General features: G+C 36.1%; 2 protein-coding genes across 2 annotated transcripts in view; one reads left to right on the top strand and one right to left on the bottom strand.

Moving 5' to 3' along the window:
• LOC147079477 (uncharacterized) overlaps positions 1-5,827 on the bottom strand; it is a 63,890-nt gene extending 58,063 nt beyond the window's left edge. The window contains exons 1-3 of the mRNA XM_085941383.1: positions 5,566-5,827; positions 3,240-3,420; positions 1,524-1,686 (exon numbers count right to left, since the gene is read on the bottom strand). Of these exons, the coding sequence (XP_085797509.1) occupies positions 1,524-1,686; positions 3,240-3,420; positions 5,566-5,715 (494 nt within the window). The 5' untranslated portion in view covers positions 5,716-5,827. The remainder of the gene's footprint in view (positions 1-1,523; positions 1,687-3,239; positions 3,421-5,565) is intronic.
• A 5,937-nt stretch (positions 5,828-11,764) lies between these two features.
• On the top strand, positions 11,765-27,251 carry Arp3 (Actin-related protein 3). The gene is made up of 9 exons (XM_085941364.1): positions 11,765-11,926; positions 12,005-12,185; positions 14,676-14,832; positions 17,209-17,366; positions 19,847-19,995; positions 21,360-21,502; positions 22,360-22,604; positions 25,531-25,614; positions 27,002-27,251. The coding sequence occupies exons 1-9, from the start codon at positions 11,883-11,885 to the stop codon at positions 27,095-27,097; spliced, it is 1,257 nt and encodes a 418-aa protein (XP_085797490.1). The 5' UTR covers positions 11,765-11,882; the 3' UTR covers positions 27,098-27,251.

Raw genomic sequence — 27,251 nt, 5'->3', positions numbered from 1 at the left:
ACGTTTTTAAAAGCATTCAATCAAAATAATCACATTTGCATCATGGAAGATGAAGTACGAAACAATATTATAAGACAAATAAAATAGTCATCTATTTTACTGTTACACAATATTTTCTGTTAATCGTTAAAAAGTTTTTTCAAGTAAACTATTCACAACTGATAAGTAATGTCACTCCCCCATAAAACATTTTTTTTAATGTTTCTTTTTGTCACTGGCTAAACAGGCCCTCAGGTTTCCAAGAAACTACATATAGAAAACAGCATAAACATGGAGGAATCAAGCGGGAGATATCGCATAATAAAAATATGTAAAAGATAAAATCATATATTTCACCAGATGAAACATATTAAACAAGTGAGTTGACATGATTTGAGTCACCCCATCTTCACCTGTCTTCTTCCCCACCTTCCATGACGCTATGAATGTGTCAGTATGAAAAGATTTTAGTGCCACACTTCCTTGTCCCGAAACGAAGCTGCACGGGACTGATGTAGCAACCATGCACCTTGGTGCTTAAAGAAAGAGTTCAGAAAATAAAGGAAGAATCTTGACCTGCTCTTTTGTTATTTATGACATTAATTTATGTCTCTCTGCTGAGACAGAGGACATGAGTTGAAAGTGATGAATCTAAGGAGGGATCGAAATTATTGCATTCTGCATATGATTTGAAAAACTTTTCAAATGCCTCGAAATTGGCCTTGGTTGATATCAAGTCGGCGTGGCCAATTGGGCCCACGTGTGGACGGACCCTGATAAACAGCTCCACTCAATCGGATCCCATCAACGGGTAGTCCCAGAGGATATGTTCAACATTTTGATGGTCGTGCCCGCATATGCATTTCGGCCCATGTCCTATCAAGTCGACAGCCATAAGTCGGAAAAACGTTATTAAAAGTTTCATAGTGAAAAAGCAAATTGAGAACATACCAAAATCCATCCATAGCCAAGTTTCCTCCAATGTGAGAGAAACCATTAGAGTAATAGTGGTAAAGGGTCTGAACCCCTGTCTCTCATTTGCTCATGACATATTGCGATGTAACTGTCAATATAGGGATTCCTAAGCCCAGTCGCACATTGAAAATCATCTTGACTGGGATAATAGTCATAATTCAAAACTGAGCGCAACATACAACTTTCTTATGTACCTATAGCAAGGACTTGCAAGGACAGTGCCGTCACTAGGCAAGCCAAAATGAATGACGAAGTGTGACATTTCGGGATTATACTTGCGCTGCATGTCGGGTCAAAATAGTAGCATATGCCTACAGATGTTTTTTTTTTACTAAAATGTTTTATTCCGGCAGTGTGTGTAAGGCCACAAGATAACATGTGTTTTGTAAATAACGATGAAATCACATCGACGTATTCGACACGTTGCAGGCGAGACAAGTTTTGATGAGAGAGCCAGCTTAGACATCCGGATAACCAAGGTTTTACTGTATATAACCTTTCATTGAATATAAACCACAGAAAATTAAAAATCATATATTATCATAGGTTTGTCGGTCACAAATATTCACCTGATAACTGCCTTCTCGTCATGTTCATATCCCAAATGTTGAGACTCCGGATGTTCCCGTGCTTCTACCTTGATAATTGGTAAATCCGCATTAATCATCGTATTGAAGTCAATAATTTCACTATTTCCAGGAAGAGTTGCGATTGATGATTCTTGCTTGACACCTGAAAATCCAAATTCTTAAGATCCCTTCATTTAGCACAAAATATTAATAAACACGTCTTTTTCAAACAAGTCTCTTTTTGTTTTCTGTTTCATATCATTTAGCTAGTTGCCACATCAGGCCCTCAGGCTAGAGCCCTATCAGTCCCCCCACCCCCTTGTGGGGGCCATGGTTATGACTAGGGAATCCAATCCCGAGCCAAAATTCTGATCCCGGGATTACAATTTGACTATCCCGGGATCCCGGGACTGGTCCCGGGATTGACATTTTTTCCATTGTTAATAGAAAATTTTTATATTTACAAATAACATTGATAAAATCGGTCAAAAATAAATCTAGTATAATTTATACTATTTAAGACATTTATTGTTAATATTGTATACGTTCAATCTTGGAAATACACAAGTTTAATGGAGTAAATAATATTGTAATATAAATAATAATGTAAATTTAATATGAGATTGTTGTTTCTGATAGTAAAGACATAATGAATGGATTAGCGAGATTTAAAATAGTAAAGCAAATAATCATGGCGTACTTATGGCCTTTCCGCGTCATAAATCTAATTAGTCAGCCAAATATGAAACTGCCGTAAAACGTATGATATCATGGTAGAATTACTTTGTTAAAAGTGCGAAGCATTGTTTTTTCCCAATCTTTCTCATTTTTATAATTCATGTGAAAAAATAAAATGAATCGGCAACCTACATATGGGTATAAATCAAAGTTCATTCAAACTCAGTTTATTTCTAATGTTTATTAAAAGTATTTTTTCTGTTTTATTTTCCATAAAAATTGATAAAAAAATCAATCCCGAAATCCCGGGATTATGTTAATCAATCCCGGGATTCATAGGTATCGAAAATAGCTCGGGATCCCGGGATTGGAATCCCTAGTTATGACACACTGATTTGTAGGCAGCGATGATAACTGTACTCAAAAACATTTATTAAATTACGTCATAGTCAATTTATAAATCTGATACTGCATATACCTATTTAGCGTGTTATTTTAAATAACATTGAATTATGTATAAATAGATAATTGGAATAGATTCATACTCTGCTGCGAGGGGTGACAGGGACGGTCTCCACTGAATCAAATAGGGCAATAGGCATTGCTTCCATTTAATGTAATATTTTTAATTATCACATCACATGCCCACCTGTGGTGTATAGTTATTGGAAAAAGGTTTAGCACCTGGCTATCACATGAATCTTTTTGATAACAATTTAATAAAAACCTATACCAATTTTTTTACAAATATCTAATTTTGCAAGCCAATATGTGATTGTAATTATTTCTCCTTGGCCAAAGATTTCAAGTTAATGTTTGGATAATGGATAGATAATATGTGATGTGGGCTTTTCAAACCCATTTTTTGGACTAACACATTAATCTTCAAGTTTTAATACATAATCACAATGTAGATTGATTTCAATATTTCTTTGGTTTACAAAGATACTATTTTCCAAGTAAAGATAATAACTAATCCTGTCTGGGAACAAAAAATTGAGCAGAAGGCCAAAATAACAAACCCTAATTAATAGTTACCTGTTCCACTTTGGTCTCGGTGGCAAACGCCGGTAGCATTAGGAGCTTGGTGAATTTTCGAAACATATCTTTTGAGATTGGCATCTGAGCGCTCGCACATGTGTTTGAAAGAATACGCTGAGTACAACTGGTGTCTGCACAACTCACAAATCTGACATGGCAGTCCATCATTCTCTGTTACCTATTACACAAAAATGAGACAATTCTATATTTCTAGTATTCTGTAGTTATTTTTTAATTGGTTCTATAACTCATTAGCCCTTACAACTCCTATGTCGAGCTGGACTCGACATCTTATTGCATTATGTATAAGTACAGCAATATCGAACTGCATTTGACATTATCACAGCATATTGTATCAAATCGCGCAGTAAATGGCATAATACTATTTAGCTAGTCGGTATAATTATGAATTTATGGTATGGGAGCGGTTCCCCTTATGTAAACAATAGAATGTCTATAATCGTCAGTGAAATATCTAATATAATAATTTTTTTATTAAGTTAAATTAAGTTTTCTTTCGTTTCACATGATGAAAAAAGCTTAAAAAGCTTATTATTATAGACAATTATAAGTTCAAAGTAACTCGCAAGTTGTGTATCTGACCAATCACATTTTTAGTTGAAATCTTTTAATTTTTTCTTTGGATTAAATACCTAATACCATACTATTAAAAAATTTCCCAAGCAAAGAATTTGTCCTAAATGAACAGAAGAATTTCCGCAACTCTACAATCACAAAATAAATATCAACGGATGAAATCTCGATGGCCGAAATAACGAAGGCCATAACCTCAAATGGCAAAAAACCCGAATGGCCGAAATCAGAAAAATGAAATCCAAAAATAAAATGCAATAAAAACATATATATTGACAATTGTGTTAATTTCTGGTAAAACTATTAAAAAGGCCATAATATATGACAACAATTTAACCTCTCAGGTACATGTATTGTACACAATACAGATGTAATGAAATTGCATATTTGGATACAAAATAGTAAGGATGGCTTATGCTTACATTTACATGTCTTTTTTGTAATTTGACCATTTGGATCCAAATATGTGTCACCCAAGTAGTGAGATTTTACTATATGCTCAAAAGGAAACAACAATACTGTAAAAACCAGAATGCGGATTTTCAATTTAAACCTTCAAGGTTCGCACAGACCAATCCAAAACACTAGCACTGCCATGGCTGACAAAAACTACACACAGTCAATTTAGCGTGTAACATCTATTTCAATTATATCCATAACAATTTGAAACATTTCTAGGTATTTATTACCTTTCCGCCATCGCCATTATTTACAACTTGCGAAAATTCGCACGGCATTAAAAAACGCAGTCGACTACTTTTTACTTCGCAATGATTTTTTATATTACTTACAGATTCGCACGCTCGATGCAACATTGTCGCGCAAGTTTAATGCAATCTAGATAAAGTTAATTTTTCAACCACACAGCCGCAAGTCAATGGTTTTAACTATATTTGCCGTTTCACAATGGCCCAAGTCAGTCTAATGTTAGCGCTCTTTGATGTGTGTTGAAATACTGACCTGTCAATAAATGGTGAACATTTGCTGGCCAACGTGTATGTCAGCCTCTTCATAATGGTGAACAGCACATGCCCACTAACATTTAGGTGACTTGGGCCATTGTGAAGACCAGCACAATATGATTTTTGTGCTTCCTCATAATAACTTCATTAATGTATCATTGTATGTTTTCAGCAGTTTTTTAAATGAAAAACTAATGCAACAGTATACTGCAATTGGTAATTGTATCGGCAGTTTATATTTGTACATATTTCGATACGGTACGAAAATGCAGTTTTAATTCTGTGAACACACTGGGCTGGGTTTCAATACTGCACCACAGACAAAAATTATAGAATAAAAAATAGTTTATCGCCTGGTTCATTATTGAAAATGATCAATATATTTCTTTTATTAAATTTATCTAATATGTTTACAATATTTCCACGACTTGACAGAAACTTTACACCACGATTCTGAACATTTTGTGACAATACAAAGCCAAAATATATTGGACGAAAAGTAAAATCCGTTCGATTATATCACTCGATTACGAAAACTTCACTGATTTCTAACAGCGACATTACATTTTTTCAACAAAACGGATTTGTGTCGCCTATGAATTTGACAGCTCTCCCGGTGGACCTGCCAACATTATGAGATGCCCACCCGAAAAAATATTGTAAACATAGGTGTGATAGGTAATATTCTTGAAAATAACCTGGAAACACAAACATATTTACCTAATGGCAAAAAACTGATGAATGTTCATAATAAATATATTAATAACCTGAATTTGAGTACTCGCAATAAGCATTTGGTCGAGTCGCTGTTTGTCTTGTCCGAGGCCTTCGCCGATAGCAAATAAGGATTTCATCTCGCCGTCTTCTCTCAGACAACTACGGCACACGCGATCTAGGCGAATTACTTCATGGGCCATGTTAATATAAATTTAAACCATTATTTAAACGAAAAAAAATACATTTATCACAGATAATGTTCCGAAGTAATCGGTGACGCTTTCAGACAGTTCGGTTGATACCAGTGTTGCCATCTTTTTGTTACCAAACCATAGCCATTAGCCATAAGCCAGCACTCAGCAGTCAAAAGCACCAAATAAGTGCGAAATCTTTACCGTGATAGGCGGCGGCTTAGAGAACTACATCCCCTCCTCTCGCGTTTCAGTACAACTTACAATACTTCGAAATCTAAAACCATAGACAAGATACGACTCGAGCGCCGGCGCCAATTTCGCAGTCTACTACTTCTGCAACATCTTCTTGGCTACGCTTCTAGGCGCTGTTGTCTACTAAATGGGAGGAGCTTGTTAGATTATAATGGAAGAGCGGTTTAAAATGGGCGGATCATGTTAGTTCACAGTTTTAACAGGTAGCCAAGAAGATGATGCTGATGTAGTAGTACACAGTCCAAGAAATTATAGTATTTCGGCAAAAATTATAGTACCTACCAACGCGTTATCATCACTGTCGAAAATGTATACCTACCTAGTTTTTTTAAACCCAACTTAACGAAGAATTTGAGAAATTCCAAGGTCCATTTTTATTTAGATACCTAGGTACTTCTTCCGACCGAAAATGCCTACCGGCGAAATAGGGAAATTCAATTTTCCGGTATTTTTTTCTCGGCTCACCAAATTTTTTTCTATTACAAATGTAGGTACTTATAATATTTTGCACCAATCTCTAGTAGGTACCTACATAATATGGAAATATCTAAATTTTAATAAGCTAAAAATTCATTTTTTACGATATTCAAAATTACCTATAGTATTTTGGACGTCGGGTACCTAGGTACTGATACACCCTGGACACTGGTCGGTACTGTTCGGTTAAAGCGGATACAGCGGTAAACGCATTTTGAAAATAGCCGATAAACTGGATTATTTGTTAGGTTAACCTAACCAAACCTAACCTAACCTAACCTAACCTAACCCAACCTAACCTAACCTAAACTAACCCAAACTAGCAAATAATCCAGTTTATCGGCTATTTTCAAAATGCGTTTTCCGCTGTATCCGCTTTAACCGAACAGTACCCACTGGTCCTTTACCGGTGTCCATGTTAGAGCATTTCCGGAGACCTAAACATTTAACCCGATCTTAATAGTCAATTATTAGCCTAGCGAAACACATGATCAGATTCCTTGGTTAACTGGTAGAATAATCTTTCAGAATGGTCCCACGTCTTATGCTTTAGAAACTGTCAGCATAGGACGTGGATGTTAGAACGAAAGAGAAGAATGCAAGTAGACTAATAACTGTTAGTATGAATAATTAAGACCTTTTTTTATCAAGTTTGTGAACCGCTGGACTAATAAGAAAATGTTAGATTTAGAATACTAATTATAATAATTATGTACCTATCACGTAGCTACCAAGCAAGGCATCTGCCTGTGTGGCTTTAGCCTTTGGGTAGGTACTACAAAGAGATTAATCTCATTGGGGTACCTACTATAAATTTCTTTTATTGTACTCCATGATAAATAAATGAATAAACCTTTGATTCACGTATATCGGTATAATCTCACAAATTATATTAAGTAAATACATGTTAAATTCCAAAGTAATTAGTATTATTCGAATTTGACTTTGAAGTCCTTAAGATAGGGTTTGCTCTTTCTTCTTCGCGTGAGGTTATATTCTACTAATTTATTTTCCTTTTTCTTGTCGTTGGTCATTCCTCCCTTTTTATTTACTGGTCATACCCGCGCGTCTATTTTTTATATAGGAAGTTTGGGACCCCTTTGTCTTCATTCTGGATTTGGCTTTCTTATTGTTTACATGTTGCGTTTGACAGTTCATCTAACTATCAAAAAAATTATCTTGGATGAACGTTAAGTGATCAGTGATTATGGCGCAACATCTGAATGACCGTGAGGAGGATATTCTAAAAGCAACGGACACCAAACAGCGAAGCAGAACTGCTACAGGAAGAAAAGTTCAACGTACGAACGTCGATTAAGATGCTGATGTTTGAGGTATCCTCGTTATGTACCATATTTCAGCAGGGGGACCGGCAAGGAGTGGCACAACACCCAAAAAACAATTCTTGGCGGCCCCTACGGTCGTAGAGTTAGGTCTAAATGACAAGTTGCGTCGGTGCGACCACTCGTCGTCAGCTAACCATCTGACGGAGAGGACCATCGCGGCCCTACAGAATGCGAGACTTCCCAACGGGACAGCTTCTGGAAGGGTATGCAATGGTTAGTGGATTGGGCAACCAATCCTCAAAACATCATAACAGCGATGGGCCTGTACCAAAAAATCGAAGAGGGTTTTGGGGACAACGCATAATAAAATTTGCGAGAACATGACTCAGATCCTTACCGCTTCACTCGGGAGGCACTATCAAGTACTCCTCCGAGCTCAGAGTCCCGGAAGGCCCTCGAACTCACATTATGGCCGGGGTACTCCCAAGGGGCGACGTCCTGTGGGAAGGGAGTTCTCCTTCGGAGGTACGGGCTCCACCAGGGATCCGTACTCTAAGCGGAGGTGATCGCATCTGGACGACCAACAACATTGGGGGCCGCCTAAGAGACTTTCGGGGAGTCTGGATGGCGTAGTGTACCACCCCCAACATTGGTAAAAATAATAGCCATAGCCCGTATACCTTTTGTGCGGACACCACCATTGGTAAGTCCTTTACTTTTACGGAAAGAATTTCAAACGCAACAATCAGCAGAGGTCACTCTCGAGATCGAGGACTTAAAGAACTCAGGGGTTCTAGAAAAAGCGGGTCCAACCCCCAGTTTTCTCTCAACCCTGTTTCTGATCAAGAAACAAGACGGGACCCTATGCCCTGTTTTCAACCGAAAGCGTTTGAATGCGTTCCTACAGCCAAAGCCATTCAAACTAATTCATCATTACGAGGTTCCAGCCGTCTTACAAACAGAAGACTGGCTAGTAATCATAGATCTAAGCCACGCGTACCTCCAGGTACCCATGACTTCTCAACATCGTCGATTCGTTCGACTAACCTACCAAGGGGAGCTCCTACAATTCACGCGTCTCCCGTTCGTGCTGTCACCCGCTCCGATTATGTTAGCATCCCAGACCAATTGGGTCGCCGAACGCCTACGAAAGAATGGCTGAGAATATTCACTTACCAGACGACTTCTTAGTAGCCAACCAATCCGAGAAACAGTCTCGGTCCAGGTGGAATACAGGATAACCTTCCTACAGTCTTTAGGGTAGTTAATAAATATTAAAAGATCCTGTCTGAACCCAAGCCAACAATTCCTGGACATCATGTGGTACACACACAACAAGCGGAGGTTTCTGTCGCCGGAGAAGTGTGTAGCACTCCGTCACCATCTGCTAATGCAGGTACAAAAAGGCAGTTTGTCCCTCAGACAGGCACATAATTATCCAATCCCTTCTGGGGCGACTCAACTTCACATCCTACCTCTACAAGAAAGGTTGCATTGCCGACGGCTACAACGCCCCAGTCATCAATATGGCCGAGGTCCCATCCTCGCCAATTGATGGCAATCCAACCACAGGCCCGACAGGACATCATGTGGTGGCCCTAGGCGATAGGATCATCAGATTTGACACAACGCAGGTACAAAAAGGCAGTTAGCGCTAGCGCACCTGAACTCAGCAAAAGGGAAGTACTTACTAGTGGCACCGAGCTGGAAACAATGCTTTAGGGGAGTGGACTTACGAAAAAGGGTGATAGTACCTCCTTATACAATGCCTCACCTACATATTAAGACACTAGTAGGTATGGAAGCCAACCGTCCACCTCCAAGGACCCAGGACCTGTCCTTTTAACTATGGATAATTTTGGGTGGGGTGAAATAACATCAAATTGAATGGTGGAAGAAAGGGCACTCCTTACTTCCAGATGGCGGCTTTCGACTCTAAAAACTTACAAACCAGCTTGGAACAAATGGAAGACAATGACATGGTGTAACATGAACCTAATGGATCATAATAGCCCTCAACCAATGGAATTGGCCAGATACCTAGTCTACTTGCACAACATGGAGAGTTTGTCGTATAACACCATCCTGGTGCATAGGTCAGCCATAGCCACATTTTGCAAACCGATTATCATTGTAGATATCAGCATCAACGTGGTAGTACAACACAATATGTTACAGGCAATTTCGGTACATAAAACGAAACCTGTCAAACCATCGGTTTGGGATCCAGGACGAGTGGTAGATCATCTTAGGAAAACAACACCGGTGGAGTACAACCTATTCGAAACGTCTCGCAGGACAGCTACCTACTCGGCTGCTTCTTGCATCGGGACGAAGGGTTCATGACCTCACACTACTCAGTAATAGTAGACAATGGATTAGTGGATACAGGTGACCACATAATTGTATGGCCAATGTTTGGCGCAAAGACAGATACCGCCAATCATCGTCAATCGGAATGGAAGCTAAGCGCTTCCGCGTGTCAAAACATCGACCCAGTATTCTGGTTACGGAAACTCGTCTGCACGTCAAACCCAAGGAGAGAGGAAGGTGGAGATATTTCGGAATTATTTATATCTTCAAGAGGACCACCAAAACCAAACACCAGGACAGTTAAAGGGAATTGGATAAGGTCGGTACTGTTGGGAGCAGGGGTACATGAACCACCAGGCAGTGTCCGCACTGTAAATATACCCAATAGATGATATATTAAAGAGAGGTAACTGGCGTAGTGAGTCGACATTTCACAACTACCAGAGAACGATGGATACACCACCATCAGAAGGGGAAAAGAACCCATTAACTTCTCTATTCAACCATATACATTGATAGTCACGATGGTCTATACCTCGTCAATGAATCATTGTCACATACAGGAATTTGGCATACCCAACACCAGGTGATAACAAACAGATATCTCAAGGACTTCAAAGTCAAATTCGAATAATGAAAGGAGTTTTACCTGCTAATAAAACTCTTATTATTCATGTTGACTTTGAAGTCCAGGTAACTTCTACCTGGTTCCTTGAGCCATATCATAATGAAGACAAAGGGGTCCCAAACTTCCTACATATAAAATAGACGCGCGGGTATGACCAGTAAATAAAAAGGGAGGAATGACCAACGACAAGAAAAAGGAAAATACCTAAATTAGTAGAATATAACCTCACGCGAAGAAGAAAAAGCAAACCCTATCTCAAGGACTTCAAAGTCAACATGAATAATAAGAGTTTTATTGGTAGGTAAAACTCCTTTCATTTTTCAGATCTAAATACCTATCTGACCGTTATATTGATTGTGTGAGGTTTGATAAAAAAAGTTAGACGGTCTTCAATCTTATGATATGTAGGTAGGTACCTACAATACTTATTTTTAAGCTGTTTCGCGTTTTTAAGCAAGGTGGTTTGTTTATTGGCTTTCACAGCTCCTAGAGCTAACTATATTTAGGCCGTGACACTGAATCGCGAGTTACTATCACCGTACCTACCATCACGATAGTGTTGATAAAATATTAATCTCTGGTTAACGTAATATGAAGATTATTTCGATTACATATTTCGTAAAGATTAGTTACCTACCAAGTAGGTAGGTATTACCATTTAATTTAATATAAAACAATTATTATTTTCTACCAAAAAATATCCATATTGCATTCGAGGTTTGAGAAATAACTACCACTACAATCGAAGTTTACAGTTCGTGTCACGATTTGACTTCATGACCTACACGCTAGTGTACCTTGTAAGCTCGATCTCCTGGCTTTAGTGTGTAGACCTACAAACTTATCTGGAGAATGGCCAAAAATAAAACTACGAACTACCATAGGACGCCATATTGAAAAACGTCATTCGAATGACAGGTTTTGCCACTTACAAGTTGTGATTGGGTAGTTTTCGACAGTGGCTCTACCACCTCATTTTCCAGATAAGTTTGTAGGTCTGTAGACAATAATTTTCAGAAGAATGGCAATAATGGCACCATTTTGGCAATTTATAATACGTATCTATCTGCCAACACTGAACTGATTGGAACTGCTAGCTGACACATAGAAGGCGTGGTGGTAGATATCGGATAATAATTTGTTATAAATCGATTTTCACTAAAAGATTAGTTATATTTTATTTAAGAGGATTATTTGTGAGGATCTAGCTTGTCACCATGTCTGACAGGTTACCAGCATGTGTGATAGATGTGGGGACTGGGTAAGATATCTTAATATTAAAAATGCCGCAGCCTTATCAGTCAAAATAATTTAATTTATACCTACCATTTCTGTTTAGTTACACAAAATTGGGGTTTGCCGGAAACAAGGAACCTCAATTTATCATCCCGTCGTCGATAGCTATTAAGGAATCGGCAAAAGTTGGAGATCAGTCGTCTCGACGCTCAGCTAAGGGGGTCGAGGATCTTGACTTCTTCATTGGGGACGAGGCTTTTGACGCCACTGGCTATTCAGTTAAGGTAAGAAACAAGATTCATAATTTATGATGTGCAAAACTACATTAATTTAGAAAGTATTGGTATCATACGGAGCTTATCAATTGTTTTTCAGTCCTGCTACACTGCTAACCGCACACTTGGGCTCATTAAGATGTCACCTTTTATTTAAATGTAGCCTGTCGTCCCTATTAATATCGTCAGGGTTCCACTGTGATTTGAAGTTCTTATTTACCAAGCACATAAAGTACTTTTTATTCCAGACTAGTCTCAAAAGTAAAATTTGTGGAGTGTGTCCATGGAGTGCTATTCGGTCTATGCAATTACATGTGGAACAAAATATCATTTAAATGGCCTCCCCAGGACTTGCAGTTCACGATCTGCTTACGCCAATTTTCAATGACATTTTCACATTTTGAGCTCCATCTTGGCCATAGAGTTACGTATATTGTCCTTAAGCGCGTCAAGAGTTTGCGGATTATTGGGACAGACACTTCCTTTCATGTAATCCCACAAAAAGAGATCCAACGGTGTGAAATTACATGTTCTTGATCGCCAATTAAAGTCACTATGTCTCGAAATTAAATGGCCATTGAACTTTTCACGCAATAAAGCCAGTGTTTCATGAGCTGTGTGGCGTGTGGCCCTACCATGTTGGAATTGCATGTTTTCCAAATCGAAATCTTCCGATTCCGGCCACAAAGTCAGTTATTATTTGCCTATAGCAGACGTCATTGATTGTAGCGGTCGCTCTATTTTCATTTTCCTAAAAGTATGGCTCTCAGCCCAAAAACCGCACCAAACAGTAACTTTGCAACATGTAACAGCCTCTCTGAATCACTTTTTACAATTACAATATTTTTGAGTTGTGCGGTGGAGAAATGGTTTAATGATATGTCACAAGAGACATGAAATATTTGACAGGCTACAAATGACAAATGTGAAATTCATACCAGGAGTTTAACCCTGTAAAGCAGGGGTTCCCAACCTTTTTGTACTCTAGAGCACATTCTAAAATATCGGTAGGGTGGCGGGCACCACCTATTTTTAATCGACAAACTCCTTCCATAACTTCTCATTTTCCCATAATTTATTTTCTTATATTCATAATTTATTAATAAATAATAAACAAAAATGTTTCAAAATAATAAAAATATTATTCAAATTGCATACACACAGAGAAATGTATTTACAAAACGTAAAGAAAAAACACAAATACAAAGAAAACATTTTATAAAAAAATAGAATATCAATATGTCAATGTGATCTTTGGCATTGCATATCATTGGTCAGTGCCTCATAATTAGGAGAGTATGACGATAATCCTGTTAGCAAACAATCATAAAGATGCTCATCGGTGAGTCGAGATCTATATCTTGATTTTATTAAGTTCATGTTTGAAAACAATGATTTGCATAAATATGTCGAACCGAAAAATGATTCAATTTTATATGCCGCTTTTTTCAAAAATGGGAACTTTTCTTTGTCCACTGTATTCCAAAAGTCCTCTGATATTAAGGATTTAAGCAAAATATCATTCTTAAGCTCCAAAATTTCTAACTCTAGTTCTTCTGTCTTACCTTGAACAAAATCTGCAATACATGCGGCCATTTCCATTACATTTATTTGGCAAGTAAAATGATTGATACAGAAGGAAACAATTGGCTCGATATCTGTAAACTGCAAAAATCTCTCTTCAAATTGTTTTTTTAACACTTGAAGATGCTTAATAAATAATGACCCGTTTAATTCATTGTTACCTAGCATTTTATTCATATGTGGGAAATGCACGAGAGAATTGATCTGCAGATGTGATATCAACAAATCCAATTTAGCTTTAAATGACTTTACAGAGCTTATCATTTCAGATATGTTTTTGTCTGTCCCCTGCAACTCCAAATTTAAAGAATTCAATTTTTCCATGATGTCTGTGAGAAATCCCAAATCAATCAGCCAGCAAGAGTCAGCTAGTTCATCATAATTTTTAGCGTTCATCGGCTCAGTTGGTGGCGTTCGTTCACTTCGGGTTTTCTGCGTGTGTCAGGCTAGCGTGAAAATTCTGTCTCTGTCGAATAGTGGCGGGCACATACGAATCGTTCCGCGGGCGCCATGGTGCACGGGGTTGGGAACCCCTGCTGTACAGTGTATATTTTTTAAATCTTACTACAGGGTATGAGGCCCAATGTCAATAGTGTAATATTAGAAGTGAAATTATCACGTATACATTCAGGCTTTGAGAAAATCACAAATAAATATGGTAAGGTCACCGTGAATCTAACTCGGAGCCCCTGGCTGGGAGCCCAGACCATGAGAGCCGCCCTCGTGTCCAGTTACACACTTTTTAATTATCCACAAGGTCTACCTAATAGACTTCTTCTTAGACCTTGTAAAAGCTGAAACCATGTACAAAAACAACCGATTGTGAAAATCGCAAGTAATATAAATATTTAACTGTTCATGTAATTTAACCATTATTGTTGTCTTGTTAAAGTCTGCACATTTTTTCTTCTACAGTATCCTGTTCGCCATGGTCTAGTCGAGGATTGGGATTTGATGGAAAGGTTTATGGAGCAATGTATCTTCAAATATCTCCGAGCTGAACCCGAGGACCATTTTTTCTTGTTGACTGAACCTCCACTCAATACACCAGAGAATAGGGAATATATCGCAGGTCAATATCATGTTGCATTATTACACTCTTGTATTACAACAGAGACCGGCACCGTGCCCAGAATCTATACCTATTTATGAAATGACAGGTGAAACGGAGTATTTTAAATAAAATTGTCCTATGTACTAGCTAAGTCATAAGCTTTTAAAAATGGATACTTACTATTTTTGAACTGCAGAAAATTATTGCGGCCCAAAAATGTTCGCTGATCACCGGTTGAGAAACTATTGCTTAACCTATTAGGTCAATACTCACACATTAAAAAATAGCATGTGAATTTTTTTGTCATACCCGAGTTCTGAACCCGGGTCCCGTAGGCCCACACTCATAGGCAATTATTTACATTGATATTAACTGAATTTATAAATGAGAATTTTTGAAACCTCGAAGGCAATTATTATTACCATGAATGAGCGTGCATTTATGTATTATTCCATTCAGTAATGAAATTATAATGTGAGAAATTAGTATGAAATTATTGGATTAGCAATTGTAATTAATATTTGTATGACCATTGGTGATTAGTACCACACTTTAGAGAAATGCGAAAGATTAGTTTCTATACAAAAATAGTATTAGTAACACAGTTTGTTCTGAAAGTTTCGAATGTTTATTATAATCTTTTACATCCGACCAACAGGCAGTTTTCATCAATATATAATACATTATTAAGATGTCTACAAGCTCTATTTTGTTGTACAGATTTTGCATTCTACCAGCGGTGTTTGTTAAAGATTGGTGTTGCATTAAAAATCTTATCGCATATTATGCATATTGAGGAGAGATTTATTTTTGTTGTTTTTGTAATAAGATTTTTTCTTTGATGCATGATTAAAATGGATAGTACGATATATCGACTGTGGTTAGAAAAAAACAGAGCGACAGTTATGAATGTAAATTGTATGTATGAAATTGAAATTTGCATCCTGGAGATTTTATGGTACGGAAAAGAGAGATGAGTTTCAAAAAATTAACAGTTTACAAAATTCTGTTTCCGTTTTGATTAACTGTGCCTCATAGACAGGATGTGAGACACTTATACTATCATTCGCTTGCGTGACAGACAGTGTCTACCATTGATTTTGATAGCTAACTATCAGCTATCATGTTGGATATTTATAATAAAAAAAATATTGTGATAGAAGCAAAAAATAAATAGATACTTCAAATGGTGACATGATTTCAATGCTAAATCCAAATAAAACAATTAAGCTTTGGAAATTACATTTAAGAATTTTTATGTGGTGTGCGTGATGGATTATTCTAAATGTCATTAGAAAACAATCTGGAACTTATTTATTGATTGATGTTTTCATTCACTATATCGACGTGGAAAGGAAAAATGGCGTAATCCACACAAATCAAATTTTACAGGAGGCACAAAAACGCGTTTGTTATTGTTTTCGGTCAAAGTTAAAATACAAAGTAGACATAACCTTGAAGTGCATGATAATTAATAATTTTGTTTTTATATGCCTAATCTGATGTTAATTATTGAGTTCATTAAAAAAAAAAAAACATAAATGATGGTTAACCCATTGGAGACAATCGGTGCCAATATGGTGCCGCTGTTGACCAAGTGATTCTGGACAATTGGCGTCAATTTGACGTCGCTTGTCCTTGGTAAAAATGTTTTATTTTTTACATTTAGATATTTCTTGAAACCCTACAAATTTACCTACTTATTTAAAAAGATGAATTTAAATTGAATTGTTTCAATACTTACACAAGTTTTGAATAAAAATTAAAATTAATCATATAATATAAAAGTTGTAGCTGTTTCAGTAAACTCTTGTAAAATTGACTACAAAATTAAATCTGGCTGTTGGTCCAAAATTTTTCTCATTTTAATCTGTCTTCAATGGGTTAAGTTGTTTTTCCCACGATAGCTAAATTTAGATAATGCATTGGCATTTGCAGCTTACATCCTTTGGACACTATGTGTATTTAGCCGTGTACAAAGATATTACGCAATAAAACATTTTGAAAAACTGAGGGTTACGCCCTTTTTCCTTTCTACAGTTGATATCATGTCAATAACCCCTTTACACTGAATTTTAAAAATGCTACACAACTGAAAATCTCAATTTGAAGATAAAATACATAATATTCACCATAATAACAAAAACAATGATTGCCGTAAAATATATTTCCATCTATTTATAGCAGCTTTACCGTTATATCTTGGCTACAAATGTCATAATGGGGATCTGGGTAAGTACGGACCCCCCGCACTTTCAGGAAGAAATCTACACCCTGACCCCCGCTATAGACTGTAACACTGCATACAGCACTATAAAATCATAGCCAAGATATGATGGTTCTATTATAATACGTCAATACTTTTCATGCTAATTATTTTATGGCATATTTTAGAGATCATGTTCGAGTCATTCAACGTACCTGGACTTTACATTGCCGTGCAGGCTGTCCTGGCTTTAGCAGCCTCTTGGAAATCCCGCACAACCAGCAAATGTATTTTCACTGGGATTGTAGTGGACAGTGGAGATGGGGTCACCCACATCATTCCAGTTGTAAGTTATTGCGTATATCGTCAGCTTGCTGCGAAAAGTTGTCAAAATAGAAAAATAGCATTTTGAGCTTTTGATTAAACGAACAATACTTTTTGTTTGTTTGTATAATATATTTTGGCATTAACTTACTCTAGTATTGATTCAATAAATCAATCAACAGGGAGTGTCACTAAGATAACTCAAATATTCGTATGAAAAGATATCGTACATACCTAACATGGTGATATACAAAGTTAGTGATATTTCTATAATGATTTAAAAACAAAGTGTTTGGTTAATTCGATTTTATATTTCTATTACAATATTAGAAAATCATGAAAGAATGGTACATAATATGAAGTTAGATAAATATAACTTATATTCAACCTAATGTTAATTGGTATCTTTACACAGCGAGCTGACTACTATTTTACATGTTTTAAAAACAATGATGGATTTAAAAAAATATACGCACAATTTCTACTTTTATTATATGTAAATGTTATCAGAATGTAAAATTGCCCGAGCGTTTTAAAATGATTTTCACTGGCGCCTAATACATTTAAGTATCCCTCAAAAATACTAAAATGAGTGGGAATATAACTTATATTGTCGGCTGGATTGCAATCATTCTGAAGAATGTCATTTCAAGTTTAAGCCAGGAATAATCGTATAAATAATAAGAGTCGATGTGTTAATACCACAATAAAATTGTTTTTTTGGAATAGAATAAAAATACAATAAGCTGATTCTTTTGATGAAATAATATTCTCAAGTCAATGTTAACGAAAATCTTAGTGAAATATTATGTTGCAGTACGTTCATAATAGCACTGTGCACATTGTTCATGCCGCCTCATGAAGAAGTTTTTTTTAACAGATTTTTGTATCACAAGAAATTAATGTTGGTCACTTGCTCTACCTATTAGGTCCATACTCTGGGTCCAAACACATGTCGAAAAATAATATGTAATTTTCTACCAGACCTGGGATTTCAATCCAGGACTGACGACATTATAAGCGTAGCCGCTCGGCCATCGTTCATTGGTTTTTCAAATCATACTTGTATCAAATATGTGAATCCCCTCAGTTTGTATTTACTCTCAAGTGTTTGTTTAGACCGCAATATCCGAACACATATTAAGTTGTTTTCCCAAGTTTGCGCAGAGACAGTTAGTGAATAATTAAACTGAACGTTTGTGTGACTACTTGGAACACATAATATGGCGATATTCAGGGGACAGGAGTCAGAGGTAGTCAGTGGCAGAAGCGAGAGTTGAAATTGCAAGCTGTTTTCCTTAAACCCTTCTCCATAAAAATGAATAATTAATACAATGTCGCACAAATTATAAATATGCCTACGAAGTACCGAAAGTTTTTTCACTGTTGACCTGTTGGCTATACCTGCAATATCGCATTAGTTGTATAATTGCTATGTACTAAATAATATGTATTTAATAAACCAATACCTAAACATTTTGTGTATAAAAAATATAATATTATATTCCTTCTAAATTGTAGAATCGTTTTTATCATAAAAAAATGTTATCATTATTGCCATTACAAGTTGCCGTTCTGTTGACATTTGCAGGCTCTTTTGTATGTAGTTTTGGTAAAGATATCAAAATTTGGTCAGTAGAGATCTTATTTTGATTAGTATTATACATAGGACCACTAAACAATTTTTGATCTCCAGTTTGCTAATGGTTATTCATTTTATTAAAATCTTCAGATTTGGCAGAGGATTATAATGTAAACTTTTGTATTATAGTTAATTATTTGAGGCGTTTATTATCAAACACGGTCAAGTCAATTTCACTTTTTTTTGGTCAAAAAGTTGGTTTAGCTTTTTTTTCATGGAATTTTATGTTTTTTTTTCTAGCTTTACAGTTTCGTATAGGTAGGTACTGTAAATAATAACTTGAAAAAATAAAATTCAACTAAAGATGCCTAGTATCATCAGAAAATCAGTTTGAATAACGCATATAAGAAATATGCAGGCACTCATTTTCAATTTAATTTACATACGGCAAATTACTGAAAGATATTAAGTCAGCTGATTCAAGTGTTGCAATTTGATAGGCTCCAATGACTTGGTCATTTTGAAAACAAGATGGCTCTGACTTAACACTTTTGATAGTAAAACCATAATGTAAAGTTGATTTTAATACACTTCCAGTATTTGATATTGGAACATAATATATATAATAATTATAGTTTTTAAAATTTCCCACCAAGATAGATGCCTTATTTGTTTATATTATATAAGTACATAGAGCTTGAAGACGTTGAAAGATGATTCCCATAATCTGAATGTGTAATTTGTTAAAACTTAATATTGAATTTGCTATGGCGATATTATGAAAAATGTTTGTGTTTATTTATCTATATACTTTATTGATATTGCAAAGTTGTTTTTTTTTATTTTGTGTTGCATATTATATTCACCTAATTGGTACTATTTTGTGAAGTGATTGATGTGGTGTAATAAAAAATTCTCAGGCAGAGGGCTACGTCATAGGTTCCTGTATCAAACACATTCCAATTGCTGGGAGAAACATAACATCATTCATCCAGTCATTACTCCGAGAAAGAGAAGTGGGCATTCCTCCAGAACAAAGTCTTGAAACTGCAAAAGCCATCAAGGAAAGGTTTGTTTATTACGTATATGAAATTATAAGCTTATTTAAAGTAGATTTCAAATTAATAAAAATCAATATTAGTATTCATTAGTGAACAATTAAATATACTGCAATAATAATATTGAATCTCAGATAGCTTTGTCATACTTATATAATATTTGAGTATTTCTTCAACATAGACTTTGAGTTATGCTGCTAGTTAAAATTATGAAATTATACTAGTTGTGGATTAAGAGGACGTTCTACAGAATTGGCCTTGAGAATTGAAAATATGATTTTTTAACATGTGGTCCATAATATCTGGTCTACTAGTTAATATAAAAAGGTCATGTCAAAGTTGTTTGTGTTAATAAATTTGCTCTGTGACTGATCTACTCATATTTCACATTTATTTCATCAGGGCTGTCGAAGACATAAATCATAATATATATTTATAATTTAAAATTTTTATTTATAATATATATTATTTAAGTTTTGTGCATCTAATGCCGGGTCCACACTGGCAACAAGTTAATTTGCTGGCAACCTTGTTAGATTTTACGATAATTATTGTAAAATTTCTTAAGCAATTATGGTAAGTATCGTAAAATTTAATGAGGTTGCCAGCAATTTGTTGCCAGTGTGGAAATGGCTTAATATCCACTGTGGTTCACGTAGTGGCATGGACCTGGGGTTAGCTAATTCAGGAAGTCAACACCCATGATAGAATTTTTTTCCAGTTTTGGTTGCATTATATTCCAAAACTCTTCTGTAAAAATCGTTTCCGAGTTTATAAATGGAAATTTCTCGGTGTACATAGTAAACAAACCTACGAATAAAAAAAGACAAAAAGGAACATACTGATTCATCGCAGTAAAATCTGGTAATCAAATTCGCCATTTTGAAAAGCGACGATTTTGCGTAAACAAATATCACGTGGTCTGTACGTGTGCGGCAAACTTCGAATGTGTTTGTAATTTTGTGCAAAGTGCGAATGTAATGTTTTCAAATAATTGATATGGATTAATTATACCATCGTATTATTTTCTCGAAATCATAAACATACTATAATAGTATTTGAGTATCAACCTATGTTCAATTTGAATTGGGTTATAATAATAATATACCCGTATATATATCAATAGTATGTTTGCTACAAAATCCACCCAAGTTATCAGTACGTACTTGCACAGGTTTGATTAAAAACCATGATGAAATTAACATTTAAAAAATATGAATGCTTAATATTATTTTGACAGCCCTGTTTTCTGATCGGCTTCATCTCGCAGGTGTTCATAAAATAATAATAATTCTCTGCTTAGTGATTTTTGCGAAAAGACACGCCATATATATGCACTGACCCATAATAAATAATATGTACATTTTCTTTTCAGGAATTGCTATATTTGTCCTGACATTGCCAAAGAATTTGCCAAATATGATGCTGATCCTGACAAATGGATTAATAAATACACGGGAGTAAATGCCATAACAAAAAACCCATTTACTGTGGATGTGGGTTATGAACGATTCCTTGGTAAGATAACCTGTTTTTCATTAAACAGTTATGTGTTATTGTAATGATATGTTTGACAATATGTACCAGAATATTATATTTTGGGAGTGAGTGGGCTCATTGGCAAGTCACTAGCCCAACTAGCTAATGCTGAGATAGCGAGAACGTTTTAACGAATTAATTATTAATTCTCACGGAGCCCCTGGTACAGTTCATGGAGCCCCAGGATTCCGCGAAATCTGGCTGTGAATCACTGAATCAAATAATAGAATGCACATTACGGAAATTATAGCGGAATAGTTAATAGATCACCCGTAAGCGTGGGAGCGGATTCGATTGCATGTTAAAATTACATGGTTTATAGAAATACACAATTGGTTGGTGAAAGGCTAACCTGTATATTGTCAATTCCATGATTATATAGTTATACATAATAGTGATGGTTCTCAACTTAGTCTGCGTGAAATATATATATATATAGATTGAAGAAATATACTGATTCGATTTGTTTTTCAAATCAATGAGATACACAATGGTTGGATCAAGACGCATGCTCTACCCGCACCTCACCACACTACTCCACTTCTCCCATCTAACCACTTCACCTATATGTGATGAATTGTTGGAAGTGGGTTATTCGATAACGTTTGTACGGATGGGGCTAGGATGGTATTTTGGATGGAATTGGCTGGAACAGTTGGAAATAGAAAGGTAGAACTTTATATAAAAGAACTCAGTGTGTGATACACATCCGTCCAAGTCTGAAAGTTCCTATTCTAGGTATCAATAATAATTGTTTGATTGCAGTCTTGATCAATAAAATAGATATATACATACTAATATTTCTTAACAATATCAAGTTATTTTATTTGTTTCAGGTCCGGAGATATTTTTTCATCCAGAGTTCTCTAACCCTGATTTTACCACACCTCTCAATGAAATGGTTGACGATGTCATCCAGAATTGCCCAATAGACGTCCGACGAGGCCTCTACAAAAACATTGTCCTCTCTGGAGGATCTACAATGTTTAAAGATTTTGGGCGAAGATTGCAAAGGGATATCAAACGCACTGTAGACATGCGCTTGAGAACTTCGGAAATCCTGTCAGAGGGCAGAATAACGGTAATTTTTTTGTTATATTAATTTTATATTACGTACATAAAATATTGATTCAGATAAACTGGAAACTATGTATAATCAGAAGGCATTTGTCTTCTGGTTCCTCTCCATTTAGATATTGTCCTTTTAATGCACCTATTTTGAATGAGTTTTGTGTTGAAACTGAACCATTCTCGAAGGATGTCTATCCAACTAGCTCATCTTCATGGTGGCAAAGAAGATGAAATTTATGGTCTGACAAATAAATTTCAAGGATGTTAACAGGTTTGCTGCTGCCCAATATAATATAGAATTGACCCCATGTGCCAATTCACAAAAACGTAAAAATTAGGTCAAGGTAGATGAAAATAATAATGGCTATATTCATAATATTTTTTATTAGTCGATAACATGTACATATGTCAGCATAATATAATGTCACCACTCGGAGCCGGCCGGCACTGTGAACTTGAACAGTATTTGTTATAAACAAGTTATGTTATAACAAGTCGTAAATTATAAAATTTTTCACAGTACCTACACATTGAAAACATTCAAGTGGGTTTTGTGGATGTCAGCCCTTGTAAAATACTCCAAAATATTATGTTACGCAGTTTTGTTTTTATGGTTTTTTTTACGGCCTGAGATATCGATTCAACTATGATGCCAGATAAGAAATAAACCACTCAATGGTAGTGCCAGTGAAAGAATGACATTTTCGTGATTACTACACAGGTGGCTCTGATCGGATACAGCGGCACCGAATATAAGTGGCCGCGCGGCTCCGATCGGCGCCCTTGTGCCTCGCACTTGTGCTCTGGGATTTGCTAGCCAGGGCCACATATACATAAAAATGCCTTGGATTTGTGTTTCAAGCCTAAGTGTGTTATGTAATAAACATCACTATTTATATAAACAATCATATAAAATCACAAAAAGCATTATCTAACCAGGCTACTTCGGGAAAAAGAGTAGATGAATGTCAAAGGTTAATGCAGAAGAGTCTTGACGAAATGAAATTATTATTGGAAACTCGAGGCCTCAAAGTAGCTCCCAACAAAACTAAGGTGGTACTTTTTGCCAGAGGCAAGAGCACTATAATAGAAAGAGTAGACACTTATAAATTTTTAGGTATGAACCTGGACTATAGACTAACGTGGAAGCATCATATTAGTCATTGCACGAATAGCCTGACACAACCTCTGAACATACTCAAAGTACTGGCGGGAGGTGGGTGGGGCGTACACCCCATTCATATGAGAAGGTTATACACGGCATTCATTAGAAGCCGATTAGATTACGGGAGCATGTTTTACCACTCCGCTGCCGAAACTAATTCGGTGAGGCTAGACCGCATCCAGTCCAAAGCATTAAGAATATGTGGAGGATTTATCAGGACAACGCCCATTCACGTGCTACAAGCGGAACTCAGCGTACCTCCACTGAATGTCAGGAGATGGGCACTGGCTACCAAGACATGGATGAAGTGGAAATCTATAATAGATAACCCCATATTGGCAAAGGTGAAACTCCTATACGAGCTCGTTGAAAGCAATACATACTATGAGAAAAGAAAGCTCCCACTACTGGTAGGAATCCTTAAAGCCACAGAAAGTTGGGAGGTATTAAATACAAAATGCCTAGGTATGTATTCGCTGAGGAGGCCAGTTGGTACCTACGACCTCAGCTCTGTTATCCAACTAGATGTCAAAGGAATAGACAAACCAAAACGGAGCATAGTATCCGATAAAGCAAGAGAGCGTGTCAAAAAAATGCTGATAGAGAGGTACGCAGGATGGAGCCATCTTTATACAGATGGATCCAAAGATCAGAATAGAGCAGGAGCAGCTCTTGTGATACCAGAAGTAGGTATAATCAAGAGCTGGAAGCTAAACCCAGCAATACCAATAATGATACAATACAAATAATGAAGCAATTAAATACACTTTAAGCGATGATTTCTCGGCGCAATCCGCTGTCATTTTAACAGACTCCAAAAGTGCTTTACAACATCTTGCCGCAGCAACTCGCTCACATAACGGTAAAACCATAGCATACCACATCCTTGACCAGATCGACGCCAAGAAAAATAGAGGAGGAGATCTATGCCTTCAATGGATCCCATCGCACATGGGCATTGAGGGAAATGAAAGGGCAAATGATCTGGCAAAGGAAGCCGGCCATTCAGGGGTACCATATCAGTGGATACCAGAAAACCTGGACTGGTATGAGGCTATAAAGAAAATGTGCCATAGTGTGTGGATAGATTTTCACCATAGGGCATCATTAGAAAAGGGGAAATGGAGTAAGTCGATTCTACCATCACCACGAGAGGTGCCCTGGTTTGTAGAGTCTTCTTTGACGAGGAATGAGCTTAAGTTGATACTGAGGCTAAGAACAGGGCACACCATGGGCAAAAGATTTGATGTCCTCATGAGAAGAAGCGAATCGCAGCTCTGCGATGAATGTCATGTTTTAGAGGACATTGTACATATAGCACTGCAATGCCCCAAATATGAAATTCACAGAGTACAGCTGCGAATTGCAGATATCTATGAGAATGTCGACGAATTGAAGGGTGTCCTGGCGGTGGGTAAGACGGAAGAGCTAGGCAAAATTGTAAAGTTATTTAACAGAATAGGAGTGAGGATCTGATCGACGGATCCCCTTCTAGAAGAGAAGAGGCGATATGACAGCGAGTCGCAGTCAAAGCCTCTGTAAAATCACAAAAAAAAAAAACCAGGCTACTTAAGTGGGGCACAATTTTTTATTTACAAGAATGTAGTCCATTTAATATTGTCAAAGCAGAGATTATTAATTTTTCTATAATGTTATATAAACATAGAGTGTGATATGCACTCTCTATATTAGTCCAAACTCTTTCATTGATCCCTAATCCTGTGTTCCAGATTCAAAGCAAGGTTATTAATGAGATTATTAATATTTTTAGCCAACACCGATTGATGTACAAGTAGTTTCTCATCATATGCAGCGTTATGCAGTCTGGTTTGGTGGAAGCATGCTGGGTTCTACAGTAAGTACAATTTAATTAATAAACAGTTTCATTCTATATTAGCTTGCACGGATCACAACTTGTGAGGGTAGTCATGCCATGCTACTTCAAGGAGTAACGGATGGGTGACAGTTAATTGTACAATTGATTTACTGGTGGCCTGTAGAATAATATATGTCAAAAAGTGTAAACAATCAATTTAACAAGTTTCAATAAGTATCTGGGCAGAATTGTAAGAGAACCATTTATTAAATTACATACTCACAATTTTCTAACCGTTTAATGATACTTGGATATAATTAAAATAACAATATCTGTGTGCAAAAGAAAGTGTGAAAATGATAATTAAAAGGATTACATAATGGAGAAAAGGAACAGATCGGATTACCGCCACTGAATTAGTAACTTTGGCCATCCACTCACGTGAATACTCAAAAAGGACGTGACTGAAACTCCAGTATCTAGCTAATGTTTTTCAATGGTGGCTCACTGACAGCAAGACTGGAATCTCTCAGTTTCAAAACATCCGCTACCGAAAACAGAAGCGACACGACATGCTAGTCTCTCAGTCTCTCAGTTTACAGTCACCCATAAAACAGTGGTACAAATATCAGTAAATTCGATTAAAAATCATATTTTCTTACCAAAATTGGTAGCACTGAACTGAACTAACAAGCAATAAAAAGTGAAGACATCAAAATTAAAGATGAGCGAACCGATTTATAATTTAAAATATGTGGCAGATGTTGAGAAATACTCCTGCCAATATAATTACAGGCTGTCAGAATATTCCCGTAAAGATATTACGGAAAAGCTTGGAATGAAGTAAGAAAGGTAATGGGTTTGACAGTTTGAGGTTATGAGATTATTAGGTTTCAGTATCGCCATGTGCGAAGCATCAGTCACTGGCCAGTTTATGAGTTCCATCACCAACCAGTTCGTCAGATTTTAGTTTCTGCATGAAGAAGAAACATAGAAGTTGCAAAGTTGTGCCATGCTTAAATCTTCTCTTGACCAGAAAAAACAATGATTTTTACCTATCTCTGTTTTTCTTTCGCATTCAGGAATGATTATTTTACATATTTAATAACTTAGAATGAAGAATTTCAACTCAAACATTTAATAATTAGAATATATTTGTCATCATTATTTTTGCCAGACCAAAGTTTTGAATTTTTTAATAATATGCTGTATACATAAAAACTATTTTTGATGGATGTAAAAATTTTGGTAAGTCACCAGATAAGCACATAATAGAGTGCAATTTCACACCGCACTGAATTTTATGAGTCATTATTACTATTACAAAACTCAGTTCTGTTTGAAATTCGACTCGGCTTGTGCATCCATCTCATGTTTAAAATTTTTGTATTCCTCAATATAATACATTGTTGTTGATTGATTTCAGCCGGAATTCTACCAAGTATCTCACACTAAAAAAGATTACATGGAGTACGGGCCAAGTATCTGTCGACACAATCCAGTATTTGGCACAATGACATAACTGAAAATGCAGATAATAATAAATGAAACTTACTTTCGCATAATAATATTCATTCATAATAATTTAAAAAAATGAGATATTCATAATAATGATTTTCCAAATATACTTCTTTATGCAATACGTATTATAATTTAAATATATTTAATATTGATTT

The sequence above is a fragment of the Rhyacophila brunnea genome, unplaced genomic scaffold (genome assembly GCF_057557595.1).
Source record: "Rhyacophila brunnea isolate RB1 unplaced genomic scaffold, BYU_Rbru_1.0 scaffold_1, whole genome shotgun sequence".
Taxonomy (NCBI): domain Eukaryota; kingdom Metazoa; phylum Arthropoda; class Insecta; order Trichoptera; family Rhyacophilidae; genus Rhyacophila; species Rhyacophila brunnea.
The sequence above is the reverse complement of the archived record's forward strand: the minus strand, read 5'-3'. Positions and strand labels throughout refer to the sequence as shown.